General features: G+C 35.2%; 1 protein-coding gene across 1 annotated transcript in view; it reads left to right on the forward strand.

Annotated features, from left to right (window-relative positions):
• The window catches only part of LOC123524565 (tyrosine-protein kinase SRK2-like), a 77,290-nt gene that overhangs the window by 30,289 nt on the left and 24,914 nt on the right, over nucleotides 1-22,087 (forward strand). Inside the window, exons 4-5 of the mRNA XM_045302851.2 lie at nucleotides 19,543-19,642; nucleotides 19,994-20,098. Coding sequence (XP_045158786.2) covers nucleotides 19,543-19,642; nucleotides 19,994-20,098 — 205 coding nt within the window. The remainder of the gene's footprint in view (nucleotides 1-19,542; nucleotides 19,643-19,993; nucleotides 20,099-22,087) is intronic.

Here is a 22,087-nt window from a genome sequence, read left to right on the forward strand (position 1 = left end):
AATCTTTACAGAAAATATGTTACGACTAACTCTTATATTTCATTGAACTATATTCCAATGTCTGATTTCAGCATCTGACCAAAAATCTGCATATGAAGCAAATGTAAGTCAAAGCTAACCTAATTACACTGAAATAAAGATATGACTTTACTTAGATCACATAATGCTAATATTCTCCTTCACCCTGCAACTTCTGTTATACTGAATAATTACATACATGAAATATTATTCAATATCAAAAATTCATAGTAAAACTATGTACAGTGTAATGCTATTCTATCTAAGCTAGTTCTTATGTAACATCATCTGAAACAAAATTAGATGACAAAGTAATCACGCTTATTGACTATTCTAGGTTTGTTTGCAACTGCCCAACTATATATGGTTCAAGCCAAGTGGTAATTTCCTGGTCCGCTCTGGTCTCCTTGTTTGTATCTGACCCGTATCTGGGGGTTCTGCTTGCGGTCTATTCCCTGCTGGTTGTTGAACAGTATCGTTCTCATTTAATCTATCATCTGCACCATTTTCACTACTACCATCTGCACTGTTTTCACTACTACCATCTGCACCATTTTCACTACTACCATCTGCACTATTTTCACTTCTCCCACCTGCTTCAGAGTCATCCTCTGACCCCTCCTCCTCACTTTGATCATCATCATTACTATTATGATCATTTTCCTCATTCTAGAACTACTTGTATCTCCACTGAATCTTTCTACCGTGTGGTGGGCGTCCCATGCACACTTGGTTTAAACATAGTTAATATGTATTCCTCTGATTCATCTTGTGTGACGTCACTTTTTTTATCAAACTCCGTTTCATTTTCAGAACTATTTGTTTGGTTTTGTCACTGAAACAATATTCTCTGGTGCTGGTAATACTGCATCTTGTTTCTTTACAATGTCTATTTCCTTATGTAATGTGGCATGCTGATCTTAGTATCTACTTGAAACAAATGATTTCTGTGCAGGGTTTTCTCAATTCATCGGGTGACTTGACCACAAACACTGGTATATCCGTATTTGGCTGTCTAACCACCTCGTAAAATTGTTCTTCAAATTTGTCAGCCAGCTTGTGTGGGCCATCGAATGCTAGTACTTTTACCATTACTTTGTCTCCTACCTTGATACTTGAAGCTTTGGCTTTCTTATCAAACTGTTGTTTTTGTTTTAATCTTGATTTGTCTGCTATCCTTTCTGCTACTTCATATGACTTTTCTAAGTCTTTTTTGTAAGTCACAAATATATTCAGATTGAGTAGTTTCTGTACTGCTGGATCTGTATGAAATATCAGATCAACTGGGAGCACTGCTTTCCTTCCAACATGAGTTCAAATGGTGAGATACTTGTACTCGAATGAGGAATAGCATTGTATGCATATACTAGTGGTGCTACAAAACGTTTCCAATCCTGTTTTTCTTCCTTTTCTAATGTCCCAATCATATCTATCAGGCTTCTGTTGAATTTTTCAGTGATTCCATTACACATCGGATGATAAACCGTTGTTCTTAGTTTCTTAATTCTGAAATGCTACAAAGTTCTTTCATCAGCTGACTTTCAAAGTTTGTGCCTTGGTCTGTTAACAGTTTTGATGGAAATCCATAGTGTGAATGAAGTTATTGAAAAATGTTTCTGCTGTTGTTTTAGCCGTTTGATTTTTGGTTGGAAAGGCTTGTGCATATTTAGTGAAATGGTCAGTAATTACCAAAACGTTACTAATTCCGCCTCTGCTAGGTTCAAGTTTCAGAAAATCCATGGTCACCATTTCAAGAGGGTATGTGCTTTTTATGTTAACAAGTGGAGCTTTTTGATTTAATGGACTTTTTCTTTTTAAACATCTCTCACATGTTTTTATCCACTCTTCCGTGTCTGATGTCATACCTGGCCACCAAAATCGTTCTTTAATAACAGCCAATGTTCTTTCCCTTCCTGGATGTCCCAAGTCGTTATGACAACCTTTCAACACATCTTCTTTGAAAACATTTGGTATAACAAGCTGAAGTTTTTTTACATCTTTTTCAGTTACTTCCCTGTACAGGACTCCTCTTTTAAGTGTGAAGTGGTTATAATTCTTTGACATAATAGTGTGAAGTTTGTTCTTCTCAGTCAGTTTCCTTTTTGGTCTTATTTTATCTCTGATTGCAGTGACCCATATTGATATAATGCTGTCGTGTCTTTGAGCTTTACGTATCTCATGTACATCTGTCTGCGTAGTCAAAGTACCAGGTATATCTGCTGCATCCATTAGTCGATTGATGGAGAATATGCTGTTTCATCTATAAATGGTGGTTCTTGAATGTGTCCACAGACTGCTTTGATTACATCTGTTGCTATTTCTACACTGTTACTATCTTTATTGACTGTTGGTAGTCTTGACATAGCATCTGCATCAGTATTGTGTTTGCCAGGCTTGTATACTATGTTGAAGTCATACGATCCTAGAGATGCTAACCATCTATGACCTGTTGCATCGAGTTTTGCTGAACTGAGTACATATGTCAATGGGTTATTGTCTGTTATGACTGTGAACTTGTTACCATACAAGTAATCGTGGTATTTTTCTGTGATAGCCCACTTCATGGCTAGAAATTCTAATTTGTGTGTGGGATAGTTTCTTTCTGATTTTGTTAGTGATCTGCTTGCATAACTGATTACACGTAAAATGTTATTCTGTTTTTGGTATAGTACTGCTCCTAATCCATCTCCTGAGGCATCTACATGTAGTTCAAAAGGCATTGAATAGTTTGGATATGCGAGTATGGGAGCTGTTGTTAAACATTTTTCAGACGTTGAAAAGCCTCTTCTTGTTGAACACCCCAAATAAAATTGTTTGTTCTTTAGTTTTCTTTCCACTTCTCTGGTTTTGTATTGGCATTACTTCATACAAGGGTTTGGTAATTTTTGTAAAGTCTTTTATGTATTTCCTGTAAAATCCCAAAATCCGACGAATTGTCTAACTTCCTCTGGATTTTTCGGTGTTGGCCAATGTATAACTTTTTCTACTTTGCCTGGATCTGTAGAAACTCCTTTTTCTGATACAACATATCCAACATATTTAACTTCTGACTGCAAGAAAACACATTTCTGTGGAGCAAGTTTCAAGTTACATTCTCGAAGGTGCTGGAATACTATTTCCATTCTTTCAAGATGTTCTTCAAATGAATTTGAGAAAATTATCAGGTCATCTAAATATATTACACAGATTTTCATATTTAGGTCACCCAGACATTCTTCCATCACTCTCTGGTATGTGGCAGGTGAATTGCACAAACCAAATGGTAGCCGATTGTATTCATAAAATCCAAGCGGCCCCACGCAAAAAGCTGTTCTTTCTTTGTGCTGCTCTAAAACTCTAACTGATGATACCCACTTTTCATATCCATTACAGAATAATACTTTGCGCCTTTTAGAGTGTCTAAAATGTCTCAATCCTAGGTAAAGCGTACTGATCACGCAACGTCCTAGAATTCAATAATCTGTAATCTGTACACTTTCTGAGGCTGTTATTCTTCTTACGAACTAGTACTACATTGGAAGCATATTGAGAATGTGATTTCCGAATTATACCTGCGATAGGAGCTGTTCTAAATGTTGGCGAACTTCGTCTATCATTCCTGGTGGGATTCGTCTGTAACGTTGTTTGAATGGTCTTTCATCTGTCAAGTGTATCTCATGTTTAATTCCTGTATAGTGACCGATGTCTTCTTCATTTTTAGAAAAGATATCAATGTGTTTTTTGATGAGCTGTTCTAATCTGCTAGTTTGTGCTTCACTAAGATTAGAATTTTCAATAGTAATTTGTGAGAATATGTCGGTATCCCCGTCAGTGTCAAGTCTGATACTGTCGTCCACCTTCACCGGTTGTAGTTCGCAACGGACTGCCTTTGGAGAGATAGCAACTGTCCTAGTTGTAACATTTGAAACCTTAATGTCTATGATGTTGTTATCTTTGTACTTATAGTTAATGAGTACTGGAGAGATGTCGATATTGATGGTATTACTGAAAACTCACACGCTTCTGTCATGGCACATGTTTTGGGCTGTATTCAAGTTGTTGATCTATATACCCTTTGATGTTGATACTGGAGTTAGGTTTAAACTAGCACTGTTTTACTTTCAGCTGATCTAACAATTCTAGTCTATCTTTGTTTTTTCGCAACTCTCTTTTCTCGAATTGTCATGCATCGGAATGCTAAGTACCATGGTGTATGGAGCTTTGCTGACGTAAGAATCTATCACCATGTTTTGTTTTGCAATGTTCAATAAATTCATTTAGTATGTTTGTACCAATTAATAAAGGAACTTTGGCGCTGTAACTGCTTTGTGGAACGACTAACAGGAGACAATGATGTTTGGTAGAATCGTCTATTCCATTAAAAATTGTAACTCCACTTCAATAAATCCAAGGTTTCGGTAATGTTGTCCGCTAGCACATTCAATCTTTAATATCTGATCTAGCGGCTGTATTTCTAAATTAGCTAAGTTCTGTTTGTAAAATGTTTCACTCACTGTGCTCACACATGACCCTGTATCTATCAATGCATCTGATGAAATGTTCTTAACAGTTACTTGTGCTTCATTGCTTTGTCCGACTCAATTGTTTTCGAGACCATCATTTTTATCTTCTTGTGTTTGTTGTTGGCCCAGCATGTGTCTCCTCATCTGGGCCCTTCCCAGTTTAAAAAATATTCTCTTAAATTGCATTGATATTGGTAGTGACCTTTCTGACCGCATCTGCAACATGTTACATTGTCTAAATTTCTTCTTGGTGTTTGTTGTTGTTTCTGTTGTTGATTTCCATGGTTGCTTGTTACTGTTTTTTGTTGACTTGTTGGTGTTTGGTTGTTATTACGGTTCTCTTCTTTCTGTGAGTATCCTTTTTTGTAGCCTCTACCTCTACTGTATGAATAGTTATATCCTCCCCTATTATATCTGCTGTTGTTATATCTGTATGGTGTATGCTGTTGTAACTGTCTTTGATGCTGTGTAACTGGTGACTCATAACAGTGATGTTTTCTGACATAGTAGCCATCATCCCTTTCAATCTTCCAATTCCTTCTTTGTCTGGTTTTCTTCAGTACATGTTGCTCCTTTGCTGATAGTGTTTGTTGTTTTGCACTTCTGTTCTAGATGTTCCTGCTCCATTTTCGTAACTCTACTCTTAATTTATCAAAGTCATCTATTTTATCGAACTTGTAACCACAGATATCTTTAAGATCTTTTTCATGCCTGTCCATAACATTGATTTCAACATATTGTTCATATCTGGTTTTTTAATAGACCTTTCTCAGCCGCTTTACACAAAATGTCTTCTAGTCGACACGACCATGCAGTTATGTCTTCTGATTCTGTCTGTTTGGCAGCATAAAATTTTGCCAGCAAGCTTTCTCTTGTTTCTTTCATTCCATAAAACTTTCAAATTTCTGTAATATTTCTTCTACTGTCACATCAGTTCCTAATCTCATTAGTATTCTTCCAGCTTCTCCACGTAATGAACGTCTTACCGCTTGTAATAGTATATCTGCTTTGTAAGTGCCGCTCTTCATAAGACTTGATACTTCGTACCCCCACTGGTCATAAACAACTTCACCTTTAACTAAAGTGTCTGTATCACCCTAGAAATAGACACTCTTGGTACTTGAGTGTTCAATGTTACTGTTGGGGTAACTGGAATTCCTCCTGATGCGCCGTATTTATTTCAACCCAAACATCCAAGTCCTCCTTTGTGTCAGCCTTAGGTTGATCCCAAGTTCCCTCATTGATTTTATAAGTTGTTTCTCTTCTTCTGTCACTTCGATCGACATCTTGACTGAATAGTAAGTTAAGTTTATGCAGAGTTAATGCTAGAGTCTATTTGACGCTCAGTCTATTATAAAATATTCACACTTCTTTCCACAGTCTCAAGTATGTCGGAGTAACTGCTTCAATCTTTACGCTTGGTTTTCACAAGTTCTATTTGTATTAACTTGATAAATGCTCCTGAACCAAGTTACAAGACTTATTTACGTAATTGCTGACGATCACTAATCATTCAGTGTCTATATTTCAAGTATCTCTTGTATTTAAGTACCTTAATCACCAAGTGTCTTTTGTCACTAACTGCTTGTATTACAAAGTGTCATTTATCACTCTATATTCTGCTACAAGTCTTTTCATTCACAGTCTTTGCACTTCAACTAATTCTACTTCAACTGCTCCCAGGAACGCCAATGTCGTTGCACGGTGAATGTTACGCAATTTCCAACTTTTTGATATAGAATTAGTATTTTCAATTCTCTTCACAATGATTCAGTATGATGAAGTCTGTACATTCACTCGTCTCTTTGCTTGGTATTCACCAGTTTTAATTGCACTGATATTTAAACACAAATGTTGAAATTCTTCTCCAAATTATTATTACTATGTGTGATGAAATTCAAATCCTCCAATATAACTTGATGCTTGTTTCACTTTTCCAGAACTTATCATTTGAGTGAATGCAATAGCTCAACCTATCGGTATGTGAGTGAATAAAAATAGCTCAACTTTAATAAAGGAATCACAGTGTATTCCTTAGATATATTCTAACCTAATCTAAACTAAGCATGCATAAACCTGTAATCTGTAACTGTACAGACTGTAGTACTTCTTCGTAACTGTAACTGGACTTGGTAACTGTAACTTTAACTGTAACTGGTCTTGGTAACTGTAACTGAACGGTAACTGTAGATGTTCTACTCTTGTTATCTGTAATTCCTGAAACTGTTCTAGATTTAACACACTAGCATATTTATATAAAATTATTATCAATTAATCATATAAAATGTACTACCTATTCAGAATAATTATAACTTAATTAAATCAAATCTATTTTGTATCTATTTAATGTATATTTACTTTCTAATTTCCACTTGACCGGTTATCTACTCACAGTAGATTATCTGTAACCTCTGCAGTTCTGATAATCAGTTAATAGCTGTTTCATCAAACTCAATGGAACTGGTGGGCTCACACAATCTGTAACTTTGTATTCTGAAAGAAAACTTGTTAGTACTTTTTTTTTTTTTTTTTTTTTTTTTTTTTTTTAATCCTACTTGAAAATTTACTTACACTCCTACATCTATAATTACTTAATTCCTGTTTACCTTATATGCTTTAAACCAATTTGAAACTAAATTACTTACTGAAACCCTTATGTACCAACCAGACACTAGAGCAACTGTAACGTCAAATATCACTCCGGTTGTCAGAACAATTACTGTTAGCAAAGTTAATATAAGCAATTTTAAGTGAAATTCATGCAACTTACAGTGAGATATTACAAAGCACCTTCACCAAGTGAACATTGTGATTTTAAACTGAAACTTACTCATAAAGTCTCTTTTTCACCCTTTAAATATTTAACACTCCAAAAATAAGTGTTTAATGTAATGCTGCAAAAATTTTGTAATTCTTTTTCACCTGTACACTCACCTATGTATAACTGCCAAAATTTTTCACTGAATTCAGCCTGTTTTTACTGTAACACACCGACTTGTAAAAAATTCAGTCAAATATTCTCAAATTGTATATACCTACTTCACAATAACATATTTCACAACATTGAACCTATCATCAAATTTAAACTAAAAATAATTTTATTAAAAATCTAATAAAAATGTATTTAAAATGGTTAAATTATCCTAATTAATTCTAGCACCCTCCTAATGACAATGTCTTATAAACACTCTACAGTTCATTTGTATCCTCTCTAATCTGTTGATAATTCCTCGTTAAGCTGGATTCCCGACATAAAATCTTTAAGTTACTGTCTAATTCATGAACACTTACTATACATGTTTAAATTGCCTTATACCGTTTGTCGTCAGCACTAAAGTGAGCAGATTTTCCAAAATGTTTATCGCTAGTGCAACATCTACGAGATCCTCTATCCAGTAGTAAATTGGTAGTACCAAGGGCGTCGTCAATCCCTGTTGTTGGGGGCTCCAAAATGTGACCTCTTGAGTGATGTAATAGACAAACTCCGGTTCAGTTTTATATCTGTATTGTTCTATCGTAGTATTGTAGTCTTGTCCTATATCACAAAAACATATAAATACATCTATATAAATAATATTACCACAATATATCAGAATTATAAATGATAAAAATAATAATAAAACACTGGTAAATTAGTGATTACTATATAGGTTCATCTGACATACCTAACTCACTCTAAATAACCTTATACACATATTCCGAGCAGTCAAATACTTGTAACTGCAACTGGTGTTACAATGCCATAAATAACTGTTCTGAAATATTACAGTAGTAACAGTACATACAATATTTCCTAAAATAAGACTGAAATACCAAATGTAAGGAAGACAACTTACAGTGATGTAATGATATCAGTGACCTTCAACAATGCATATATCTGTCTCACATCTGTGCTTACACCCACAATCGCTCTCCGAGCTGTTACTGTGCAGCTGTGCTATAAGAACATTAAAATGTTATAGAACATGAGCATTAATATAACCATTCTGACAACCGCTGAGCGAATTGCAAATGGCGTCAAAACTTCACCAAGACTTCAAACCGAAATACACCACTAAAACGATAAACATCAAGCTAACTACTATTTCAAAACAATATCTACAAACCTGTATCTTTTACTACATACTGGAATGTGCCTTCTATCATTAGTAATTTCAATAAAAACTAAAATACTCTAAGCTGCTGCTCAAGCTATCAACTCTGCGTGGAAAGTGAACGATTCGCATGATATTGTTCTACTTGACTGATTTCACGCGCTACTTCTTTTACCCAAAACTATTTAACTACCTACATCTACCGTAATATACCATGAAATTACCATAATACACGGTTAGTAAACAATTATAAACGAACAGTAAATAACCAGGTGTTGACCCCGCCACATAAGGAGGCATTCTCCCCATATTATCTACCAGTAACGGACTTGTGCCCTACTATGTACGCTACTTTAGGTCTTTATACTTACACTAGTTAGTATACACTAAAGCATGCCTAACCTTTTAGCTTTTAGCATAATTTTGATTATTATATCAAAACCATATACTTTTAATTAGAAGGATGATTTAGTATACTATAAGTAACAAATTTGTATATGGTAACATTTGATAAAATTGTTCTTACATGAAATGCCCATAATTGTGGTATACGGTATGTTAGGCAAACGAAAAGACCTCTTAAAACCATTTCGGGAACTCTGTTGCAATGTTGCAATAATAATAAATTTCGAAACTTCTTAAATTATACAATCATTTTCGTAAAAATGGACATTCGGTTAAAGATGTTTCTGTTCAAGCTGAACAATTAAAGCATGAAGTTAACATGACTTCTGGCTTCAAGGCAAATCTCAGACATGTCTCTGAACTTAAGTGTATTAAATTTCTACAAACATCCTTTCCATTAGGTTTAAATGATAACACTTATCAAAAGGGAAATATTTCAAAAGATTCCGGAATTGATATATTCTCTATCTATTCCCCAAGAAGACGCAGTACTCGTTCCCATGGTGTCCGACGAAATGGGAATATCAAACGCAAACTTCGCAAAAGAATGACTGTTGCTGATTGGCATATGATACTAAAACGCTCTGGTATTCATGCTATGCTATCGTGTTTAACCTCTTTCCCTGTTTCTTCGTTGAGGCAAATTGATCAAGAAGCTGATAATATTTTTATGCGTATACACATCCATTTTACGACATTGCTTCATTGATACAAACTTATACACAACATTTTCTTAGACCTCGATATGATCATATTGATTAAATAACTCAGTCTATTGATAACTATATTAAAAATATATCCAGGTAAAAGTCATCTGGTGGAAGAAGCTAAAATATATAACATATGGTGAGCACCATAGCAAAACAAACAATTCAGGGCATAAAACTGCTCCTTTGTGTACACCATACCTCCGTAGGCTCCCATAAATAATACGTGCTACTTATACAAAATACATGTGCTACTAAGTTCATACGTCACGTGATTAAAATACGTCACTGATTACTTCCATTATTACTAAACTTAATTACTTAGAAGTCTAAAGTAAGTATGGAAAAGATATGAAAAGTTTATGATGAAAATTATAGATAAGGAAATGATAAACTGCAGCTATTATTTACAACTAAAAATTAACAAAATTCAATGCAATTCAAACGTTATACAATAGCTGGTATCAATATAATATCAAATGCCATACAACAAAACGGACACTGTTTAGATATGCTTTAGACTCGCACACAATAATTTCAAATTACAATAACATATTACATACTGATTCTGAATCCGATCATAAACGAAACTTTCCAAAATTATCTTTCATAAATAAAGGAATCGAATGTATTGATTTACCTAGTATTTTGAGAGACCAATCTGTAGTTAACTCTATTCCTAAATATATCAAGAATTCAGAAACATCTATTATCTGTTACAAATATAATAAACCAGTTAGAAGCGTTATATTTATTAATTACAATCAAATTGTCTCGGATTTAGACATAGAACTTAATGTTCCTAATAGTTGTATCTGTAAAGAATCTAAATACTGTTACCAACCAGCTGGCCATGTCAAAACGGGTAATTTTGAGATATGTAATGATAAAAGAATCACAAATATTTTTTCCAACGGTCCAAAATATAGAATTCCCTCATCCATTAAGTTTGAAAAATGTCTCTCTGAAATAACTCAGTCTATTGATAACTATATTAAAAATTGTGTCGGAAGGAAAATGCAGATCAAAACGCTCTCACGGAATGGAAAATATATTTAAAATCATTAAAACTCGAGTTGATTTTTCTGAATCAAATTCTTCCTTATTACCTCCTAAACCAACGTTTTCACTTCGAAGTTTAAAGAAAGCTTTATCCAAGGTACACAAGAATTTTGTTTTCACTCCTGAAGACAAAGCTTCTATTATCATTATTATTATATGACGCATTTACTACACAGAAGTATTACAAAATGAACTGAAACATACAAAAACTTACCAGTTATCACAACTAGAGGAAACGAAACTATTGCAAAAAGTCATACAAATCAATGAATAAATTTTAATGTTTCACTTGACGACAGTCAAATGAAGCTCCCTACTCTTTATAGGATCCCTAAACTTCACAAAACTCCATATAAAGCTCGATTTATTGCAAATTCAACCTTATGCACTACAAAAAACATTTCTGTACTTTTGACTTCTTGTCTTACTATGCTTAAAGACCACGTACAGAAGTATTGCTCCAAGGTATATGAGAACTCGGGTGTTAATCTCTTTTGGTCCATCAAGAACTCTGGAGATGTTATCAAAAATCTAAAAAAAACAAACACTTCAAATGTTCGAAGATAATTACTTATGATTTTTTTACTCTTTATCCTAATTTACCACATAATCTTATTAAAGACAAACTAGTAGCTTTAATTGAGAAAATATCTGGCTTGCAATGAAACTAGTAAGAGCATTCTTTTCTAACAGTGCATTTAAGAGATACAACCTATAGAGTTGTGATCAGGTTTGTGAAGCTCTAAAGTTTCCACTAGATACCAAATTTGGAAATAAAACTTACAGACAAGTAATTGGTATCCCGATGGGAACCAACTGCGCCCCCTCATTGCTGATTTATTCTTATACTGTTGTGAACGAGATTTCATGCTTAGTTTATCCACTGAGACGCAATTTGAAATTATTGGAGCTTTTAATGGAACCTCAAGGTATCTTGATGATATTTTAAATATATACAACCAATATTTTTCAGAAATGGTAAAATATATTTACGCTAAAGAGTTACAGCTTAACAAGTCTAATACTTCAGATTCAGAATCGTCATTTTTTGGATTTAAATTTAACAGTTCTGAATAATAATCTAGAAACGAAAACATATGATAAAAGGGCCGATTTTAATTTTGAAAATGTCAACTTTCCCCATCTTGATGGAGATGTCACTCGAGCAACTTCATACGGTGTCTACATTTCACAACTTATTCGTTTTGCAAGAGCTTGTTCACAGATAGATGTTTTTAATGACAGAAATGGAGATATTACCAAGAAATTGTTACAACAGGGTTACCGTTATCATAAGTTGCGGAAAGCTTTAAGTAAATTTTACTACAGATCGTCGGAACTGTTAGAAAAATACAATACAAACCTTAAAACACGTTTAAAACTTGGACTTACACACCCGGAATACTATGAAGATGTAGTTTATATAATTCGGAAAATTAAACATAGGCCTTATTTTAATCAAATATTTGTAAAATTGGTTAAAAAGTTTATCAAAAGAGAATACGATGCGGAAATCGTAAAGCACAGTGCATATTTAGTGATTGACCCCTCCACAGTTAATTGCTACGCTTTCCTATTTGATGGTACGATTACTAATATAGTATAGGACTCCATGATGCTTTTCTCCTAAATCCTACATACAACGGACGGAGGGAGTTGATTTTTGTCTTACAGTTTTCTTAGTCGTGCCCTTAAGAGTTAGGCTCTTGTTGCTCTGACTTCAGACAAGTTGTTGAGTACATTGGTGTAATTATACCTTAGATTTACCTTAATTTTATGTTTTGCTTTATTTATATGTTATTTTTTGCACTAAAGTTAGAGCCTTACTCAGCGAGGATTTCATTTACTTTGTGTAGTTTAACTTGTTGAAAATAGGGTATGTGCGAGTTTGGCATGCCCTAAACGCGTTTAAACCCCCCAGTGTCCTTTATATAGGATACTGACCGTGCGCCTATTTTCAACTGATTGTTTTGTCTGTCTTGTATTGTCTGTTGCATATGTTTTCTTGTTTGTGGTAAGCGTTTTTCTCCGCCTCACTCCCCCTATAGCCGCCTCTTTTCCCTTGCATTTGCGCTACTTTTTGCATCCCCTCCCCCTTTACTTTGAGCAAGTTTTTGTGGCTCTCCCTTGTTTTGGCAGCCGGAATCCTAAGACGGTACTTGATTGCTTTATTCCTACTTGTGTGGGTGCGTTTATATGCTTGTGAGTCTATAACGGTGCCCTACTGTTTTCTTATGTGTTGCTTGTTCGTTTTTCTATGTTATTCAGTTGATCTTAGTACATCAAGAGCAGGCACCTGGGTAGAACCACCGACCTTCCGTAAGCCAGCTGGATGGCTTCCCCACATGAATAATCCAATGCCCCGAGTGAGGCTCGAACCCATATCGATGAGGGGCAAGTGATTTGAAGTCGGCGATCTTAAACACTCGGCCACGGAGTCCCCTCAAGATAAGTTGTAGTTGATAACTTGATCCGCAATTCACAGAAAACTTATATGTTACAGATAACACAGACCAAACAGTTACAGTCGGCAATATATTGGTTTGTTATTTAGATCCATGTTTTAGTTGTCATCTCATTGTGGTAAGACCTAGTGATTAGTCGAATAACTGGTAACCAAGATGACATTAAGGTTGTTGCCCTGGCCCTATTCGCCTCTAGTAAAATGTGATATGTCTTGTTATCACTTGCACACCATTTTTATTTGGATTTAACGTCGCGCCGACACATGATAGGTCATATGGCGACTTTCCAGCTTTAATGGTGGATGAAGACCCCAGGTGCCCCTCCGTGCATTATTTCATCACGAGCAGGCACATGGGTAGAACCACCGACCTTCCGTAAGCCAGTTGGATGGCTTCCTCACATGAAGAATTCAACGCCCCGAGTGAGGCTTGAACCCACATCGATGAGGAACAAGTGATGATTTGAAGTCAGCGACCTTAACCACTCGGCCACGGAGGCACCACTTGCACACCATTTGGATACTAGTGTTAGACGTACGTAGCATTTGGATACTAGTGTTAGACGTACGTAAGTTGAATATTTCTAAAGACTGGAGTAAACGAAGAAGTTTGAAAAAGGCATATTTTGTACATGAACAGTGTTACTATCAAGCGGAATACACGGTTTTTGTCCCTGAATTTACATGCTATCCTCAGTACACATTTGTCAACTTGGAAACTATCCTCAGTACATTATACGGCAATCGCCAGTACATTATTGTAAAACATTTCTAAGGGCATATCTTTGACAGTTTAAAAGTTACATTGCCAGTTCTTATAAAAAGATTAGTTTAGCTTATGCTTGTAAAAGCGTACGATTCAGAATTTTAATTTATTCGAAATATTTCGTAAAATTAACAATATTTGTCGAAATTCTGTGAATTTTGAGAATATTATCTCAATTTTTTATTAAAAGTTTTTATGATCTGCTAAATCGTAAGCATTATACAATACACCATAGTCCAAATTAAGCATTCAACTATTCGTTCAAACACTGGTTTCATTTGTGGATACGGTAGATAACCGTTAATACAGCAAGATCTTACCTCTGGTGAAGAAAAAGCAACTGCACGTTTGCCTGTTCACTTATCACTTTCTGAGCTATATCCGGTGTCCGTTTCCCCACAGTGAAAAAAATTTGCTTTGAAACCAGTGCGAGAAAAATCATAAAAGTACATGTTTGAGAAATGTCAGGAAAGTGTAGAGCAAATGTAGGCATAGTACTAGAGATCAATCAATGACACACATTTTAATCCTATCCTATATTTACCTGTACACTTGCATGAAACAAGTTAATAGGAATAATGAAGTAAATGTATAGTTAAAAAAATATTGATAAGTCATTTCATTGTAGATCTAGCATCAATTGTCATAGTAAATACTGATAAGGATTTTCTTTTTTTTTGTATGATGTGTGATATGGTACAGATAACATTATATCTAAATTTCAACTTAAATAGTGGATCTGGGTGTATTTTATTGGACTTAAAACATTTTCTGACGCCACACAATAATCATGTATTTGACAACATTTTGCATTGAAATAAGTTCTTTCCGCAAAAATCCAGGTAAAATAGGGGAGTAAATATTTATCAATGACTTGATAGGGAAGACTATCTTCAAGAGCAGCTTCATGGAAATTGAGTAAGAAGCTTCAGAAAATCTTAAAAATATGCTTAAAATTGATCAAATTTAGACTTAAGTACCATATTTAGTCTTATATTTTACATATCAGCAATCAGCATCATTTTTACACTGTTTTTCATTATCTAAAAGTTTAGGTGCTATCTCTAGTAACAGCTTGTTTGGGATATACGTCTCGAATATCTATATTGGACTCAAGTTTCGCTTCCGCATGAACAGCGTTTATACCGTATCCTTTCACCAACAAGCAGAGTGACTGAATGATATCTACTTATCCGAATATGGTTCAAACCGAACACCGTAAGGAACCCTCAAATAGAGATATTTCAATAAAGATATAAAATATTTGTTTTAACTGTGGACCATACGCCGCTTTTCATGGAATTACACACTAGTGTAGCATTGAAGGTTCCATGTGCACCGCCGTATGAACACATCTGCGGATGTCTCTAAAATGTTTTTTGTACTTTTAGCATGTGTAAATGTTGAGTTCTAATCAACCCGGGGCTAGAGGGCGTGGACGGTAGCATGCATTTCCACTACCGTCCATGAACAGGCTCAATCAAACCGAGCCTGCAACATTTTCGTTTTTGTTGTGTTGAGCGACCTGTGGAGTTTCCACTTTTTCTATATTAAATAATTATTTCATTGAACCAGAAACAGTAACTAGAGTTCTGTATGTATTATTGTTCCAAATCCTGACAAATCTTACCAGTAATGTACAAGTGGCAAGTTCATCTCACATAAAAATGCTAAACAAGTTGCAGCAAAGGTTACACCTGAAGGACTATTTCAGTGCAAATTCCTGTCTTTGGAATAAAAAATTCGCCTGCAACCTTTCAGCGGTTTATTGATTCTATTATTTCTGGATTAAGTTGATGACTGTATTGATAAAGTTGGACATTCATTTTTTTAACAAAATTTGATTTGTTAAAAGGATTTTGACAAGCTTCTCTCACAGATAAAGCTAAACAAGTAACAGCAATGGTTTCAATTTGTCATGACTTTGTACTGGATTAAACCTTAAAATGAAACTATTGCTTAAACATGTTTATCAAATAGGTCATGTTGTGGGACAGGATCTTGTCATACCCATTGACGCTAAAGTTAAATTTCTCTCTTAATTTTCCATTTCAAAACCGTAAAAGACAAATAATGCCTTTTTTGTATGGTTAGATAAATTATTTTGTTAAAATCTTTCTTTAATCGCTGAACCCTTAACATGTTTATTTACGAAAATTTCTAAATTTATCTGGAATGTACAATGCTACAAATCATATGAGAAATTGAAGGAAATTCTTAAGAGTGACCCGTTTTTCTGGCACCACAAAAAAAAGAAGAAAAAACATTTGAATTAGCTGTAGTTTAGTATTGCTAGAAGAAGATAACTCTGGAATTAATCATCATGTCTGTTAATTCTTAAAGAAGTTCAATAAACATCAGAAAAATCACTATACGCTCTTATTGTGGCAAATCAACACTTTGAAGTATACATAAGAGCGGCCATTTACACCATTGCATTCTTCAGTGACCATAACCCTCCCACTTTCATTAACAAAACGAAAACTAAGTGATTGTTGAAATGGAGTGTTTTACTCCAAGGTTATAACTTGGATTTCAGCATATCAAGGGCAAAGATTTTAACTAAGTGCTGTGCAATTTATACAATTTAATGCAATTTCGCAAATGTGTTAATATACTGTCGGCGAATGATAATAAAAATGTCAGGCGAGTCTAAGAAAGATAATTTAGGTTGGTCAGTTGTCACGGTAATTAAGATAAGCATTCTTATGATACTTGTCCAATAAAAATTAACATGTACTTAAATGGCGAAATAGCTCAGGTGGCTATGCTGTTAGTTTTCAAATGCAGTGCGAAAACTAGCACGAGTTCGAAACTCGCAAGAGGTTTATTTTCTAAGGAAATGTTTTAAGTAGCCCTGCTCACTGGCACCAGACCAGAAAGAAAATGCCTCTGTTAATGTTATACCCTACCCCTAGGTATCATATAAGAACCAAGGGTCCTGAACTGGAAAATCCACTAACCCATTTCAATCGCGCATTTCTCAATTCGATAAATGTATACTAAAGATATTGAATAAGTGATAATTTATCTTCCATTGTGTACCGGTCACACTTCTTCTGTATTTCTTATCTTAGAGAAACAATGCGTAGTTTCATCAACGTTACAGAAAAAAATTGTTTTCTGTCCTCTAAATATATGCCGTTTTATTAGTTGAACATTATCCTAAGATATAGAGAATCCGTCATTGGTCTTCGGTGAAGATCGTGAAATCACAACCCGAGGGCGCTCCGCTCAAGTCTTAAACGAGGCTGTGCGCCCGAGGGTTTGGATTTCTGATCTTCACCGAACACCAATGATGGATTCTATTTCTCACTTACAAAACATTACAACAACAGAAATGATAAAAACAAGCATGAAAATATGGAACTATTTAAAACGCGAGAAATTGACGTCCGTAAGCAGAAGTGACGTCATGACATTTCAGTGACGCACAATAACAAAGTTCCGCTTTAGTTTTATCGTTTGTAGCGTAACGGTACGTTCTTATCATAAAGTAATGAATTTTGAATCGAGAAATACACTATAAGGAACGGAGAGAAACGATAAAGGTACCTGATTTTTAATTATTTTACATAAATAATATGTATATTCAGTGCATGAAGTAGTCCGTCACAGGAGTGTGGGATAACCCATGTGAGATAAGATTTTCCAGCATTTCTAACAATAGAGATTTTTCTGTCCGATAAGTGAGAAATTAATATACAAGACAGAACTGACAAAATGCTGTGTTTTAGACGTGAGTTTATCATCATCCTCATCCTTAGACAAAAGTTCACTAAATCAAGATCACACATTTATATGTCATATTTAATAACAAGTTATATATGGGATATAGGATTGGGGTATATTACAGTAACAGCTGGATTCCAGCATCACATATAATTTTATATACAATAACAAGTACTTGTTGTAAAATACGATATTCGTATTCGGACCAATCAGAAACAGGTTCTATAAATAGCACCAGTCAAAGCGCAATATTATGCTGATGTATAAATAGGTAGACCGATGACAGGGAATTCATTCTGTATCAAGCGATTGATGTAGACACATCGAGGATTCAGCTTACAATTCATCCCAGTACCTTGATGACAAAGTTATTGCAACTACGCTGTCAGGGCGGATAAATTATTTAAAAGAAGATATTTCACTTTCTTAGACTAAATAAGTGTTTTAGAACCGTACCTACGTTCTGAAATATAGAGCCGAAGTATAATCTTAATGATAGCTGAATGTTATAGACTAAACGACTGCAAAAATAAGCTAAGCATCGGAAAGCTGAAGTAGAGACACAAAGTTTGGTAATCTACTGAGACAGTAGGAAAGTAATATTTCGTATCCTGACGGTTTTATATGGCAATTTGATCATAATTTTGAATTATCATTCTTACAAATCGTTTATTGTAATATATCTTTCCTAAAAAATAACTTCACTCATCGGACAAACACCTGATGGGATAGGGGATATTTATTCATTGACGGTACACTTCATTCCTGATGTTACTGTAGCGCGAGCCTTGTATGACTTTGATTCTGTTTTATTTCAGAGGCTCACATTGTACGATCTTTGTATGACTTTGAAACTGCTTTTGTCAGTCAGATGTTCTCATTGTATGTACCTTGTATGATTTTGATACTGTGTTAATTCAGATGCTCTTGATTACATGTCTCGTATGACTTTGATACTGTGTTATTTCAGATGTTCGTAAAGTACATGCCTTGTATGACTTTGATACTGTGTTTTTTTCAGATGTTGTCATAGTATATGCCAAGTATGACTTTGATAATGTGTTATTTCAGATGTTCTTATAGTATGTTCCTTGTATGAATTTACTATTATGTTATTTCAGATATTCGTATAGTACGTTTCTTATATGACTTTCATACTGTGTTATTTCAGATTCGTTTAGTACGTTTCTTGTATGAATTTGATACTGTGTTATTTCAGATGTCCGTATAGTACGTTTCTTGAATGACTTTGATACTGTTTTATTTCAGATGTTCGATCGTATAGTATGTATATGTGTGTGTGTTCGGGTTTAACGTCTTTTTCAACAATTTTTCAGTCCTACAAACGGCGGTGTCTACTTGTAGCAGTGAGCACAATGCCGAACTTTATAGTGCTGCCTCACTGGCACGTGGCATGATACCCCACCCAGTCACATTATACTGACAGAGGGCTGACCAGTCCTAGCACTATCCTTTTAATGCTGAGCGCCAAGCGAGGAAGCTACTAGTACCATTTTTTACGTCTTTGGTATGACGCGGCCGGGGATCGAACCCACGGCCTCCCGCACTCAAAGCGACGCTCTAACACTAGGCTGCCGAGGCGGTATGTGCCTTGTATGAATTTACTACCATGTTATTTCAGATATTCGTACAGTACGTTTCTTGTATGACTTTGATACTGTGTTGTTTCAGATGTTCGTAAATTGTGTGCCTTCTTTGACATTGATACTGTATTATTTCATATGATGTTATAGTACGTGGATTGTATGACTTTGATACTGTGTTATTTCAGATGCCCTTATAGTACGTGCCTTGTATGACTTTGATGCAATCAAAGATGACGATCTAAGCTTCAGAAAGGGAGATAAGTTAAAAGTGGATGAGAAAAGCAGGTACACAATTTCCTTCCTGTCTAATGAAATTGTCACAAGTTTTGTGTGTCCAGTTGCAAAATGGGCCACATAACTTACAGTTGATGTTGTGACATAGTTAATGTGTTGATAGTGTTTTAGTACTCTTCAGTAAAAACAAACAATCTTTATGATCTGTAGAGTTTCTTACTAGTTGTTATAAGAAAATAATTACGTAATGTATGCCAGAAAAATATTATGCCTTATTGCTTTTGCAACTACCTTTAATCAAAATCTTATGAGCATCTGCAGTTTTCTGCCTTTCATATGTCTTTGCTGTTTGTTTATTAAATAGTTCATGCTGTTTGTTTTAGTTCATACTTTTTACTTCAGTCAAAACTCGGATTGGTGGGTAGCTCGACATCTGACCACGGGAGAGAATGGCTACATCCCAAGAAACTATGTCACTAAGGATGATAACACCCCACAGTCTCAAGAGTAAGTCGCTAGATTTACATATCACACACTAGGCTGTGTAATATGTTTGAGATGTGGTATACGCTGGTTGCTGGTAATGGGCAAGTGAAGTGGTTGATCATTTGACCAAGGATACCAATAGCATGTTCATGATATTAAAAAGATGTGATATACTTCAAAGATACATCCATATCACAGGTTTTTCCTACAGATAACACTAGCTGGTTAGCAACAGAATTCAATATCTGGTTCAGACAATCAGACATGTCTTGTCAGTCTGGTTAGCTTTATAGGTAAAGGACAAGACTTTTAATCAGTTGGGGTAATAGGCTTGACTCTAGGGCTGGGCATATTTATTGTTTTAAGTTATGATTGACTGCTAAAGGTCATTCAAGCCACCTCTAATTTTTTGTGGGTAAATTGTTAAGTTACTTGCTGAAATTTGCTCTTTTCAAATAAAAGAAAAAACATTATTAGCGGACTGTAGAAATGCTCCTTTCCTTGCCATCATTTTTCTAAAATTTGTTGAGTTAAAGTAGGTGATCTAGACAATTTAAAGATAAGAGCGCAGTGCTATGATGGGACATTAAACATGTCCGAAAAAGACCGCGATGTGCAAACGCTGGTTAGAGAACGGTCTCCGCATGTAAAATATGCTCACTGTTTGAATTGGGCCTAAAATCCCATGTGTCCGAACAATGATGACAACTTTACAAGATATAAGCTTTCTGTTCGATTACTCAGCTAAACGATTGGTAGCGTTTACCTAGGAACTGGCAAGGGACGCAGGTTCAAGTGAAATGCAAACTCTTTGTAAGACTCGGTGGTCATGTCGGAATGATGCCGTCTGCATGTTCAAGAGCGCTTTTCCAGTGGTAATACATGCTCAGGAAACACTGCACGAAGATGGAGATGAGAAAGCAGGCCAGTATCTTGCTGCAGGCAGTTCTTTATCATTTCTCTTGTTGTATTTGACAATGTGGTGAGTATCATCTTAGCGCTGACGAGCATTTTGCAGAAGAAAGATATGGACCTACTAAATGCCGTTACAGTAACAAAAGTTGTGTTACGACTTCTCTCGAATGAGCGGAATGACCCTGAAATGTGCCTATACGAAATTGCAATTCGTATGATCAGAGACTTCGGCACTGAACCTTCTAAACTAAGGCGTGTTGGCAGGCAAATTTATGCATACAGGCAACCGTAGTGTAGAATCTGTATTGGATTAATTATAGATTAGAGTATACAATATATTTGTCGACTATTTTATCTAGAAGTGGCAACTCGCACTCTACAAAATGAAGATCATTCCGCCGCCGAGAAATCTACTGAAAAACCACTACTCAGAAGTGCCAGCATTATTTACGCCGTGTATTTACCAGATTTTCAAGGCACATTTCAGCTCACACAGGAATGTGGACATTTTTCTGACGCAAAGCCTGATCTAAACTATATCTATATACTTTGTATTGACAATAATATGTCGTTGAAGAGTAGCTCAGATGTGCCCATCAGAATGTAGCACAGGAGGTATGAATACCAAAAGAAATTCCGGGAGATCATTCCCTCGGACCCATAGATTAACGTGCTTAGATATCAAGGTACCCCCTAAATCTACTAAATTAGGTTAAGTCAGTGCTAGGAGATATCATTTTAAGATGAGGTCTTTTTTGGAATAATTCTGTGGTCAATGTTAGGAGAGGCTTATGTTAGGAGTGATCAATTTGAGGAGGAGGTAAGTAGTCAACATTAGGAGGGGTATCAATGGTCTTAAAAGTTTAATATGTTTTTTTCTGAACTGCAACTTTAAGTTTCTTGTTCGAATTTATTTTAACTGGACAGACTATTATGACCTAGATGACATTGTCGGTCGTAAATAGAAATGACTGCATAACGTTTCATAGAGGAAAAACAGCGAATATTTCAGTTTTTGTTTATCATCTTGAACGCAACGTCGTGTAATTTTTCGTGAAATGGTTTATTTCAACGCTAACTTATGCTTTAAGCAAG

Source organism: Mercenaria mercenaria, chromosome 3, assembly GCF_021730395.1.
Source record: "Mercenaria mercenaria strain notata chromosome 3, MADL_Memer_1, whole genome shotgun sequence".
Classification (NCBI taxonomy): Eukaryota; Metazoa; Mollusca; class Bivalvia; order Venerida; family Veneridae; genus Mercenaria; species Mercenaria mercenaria.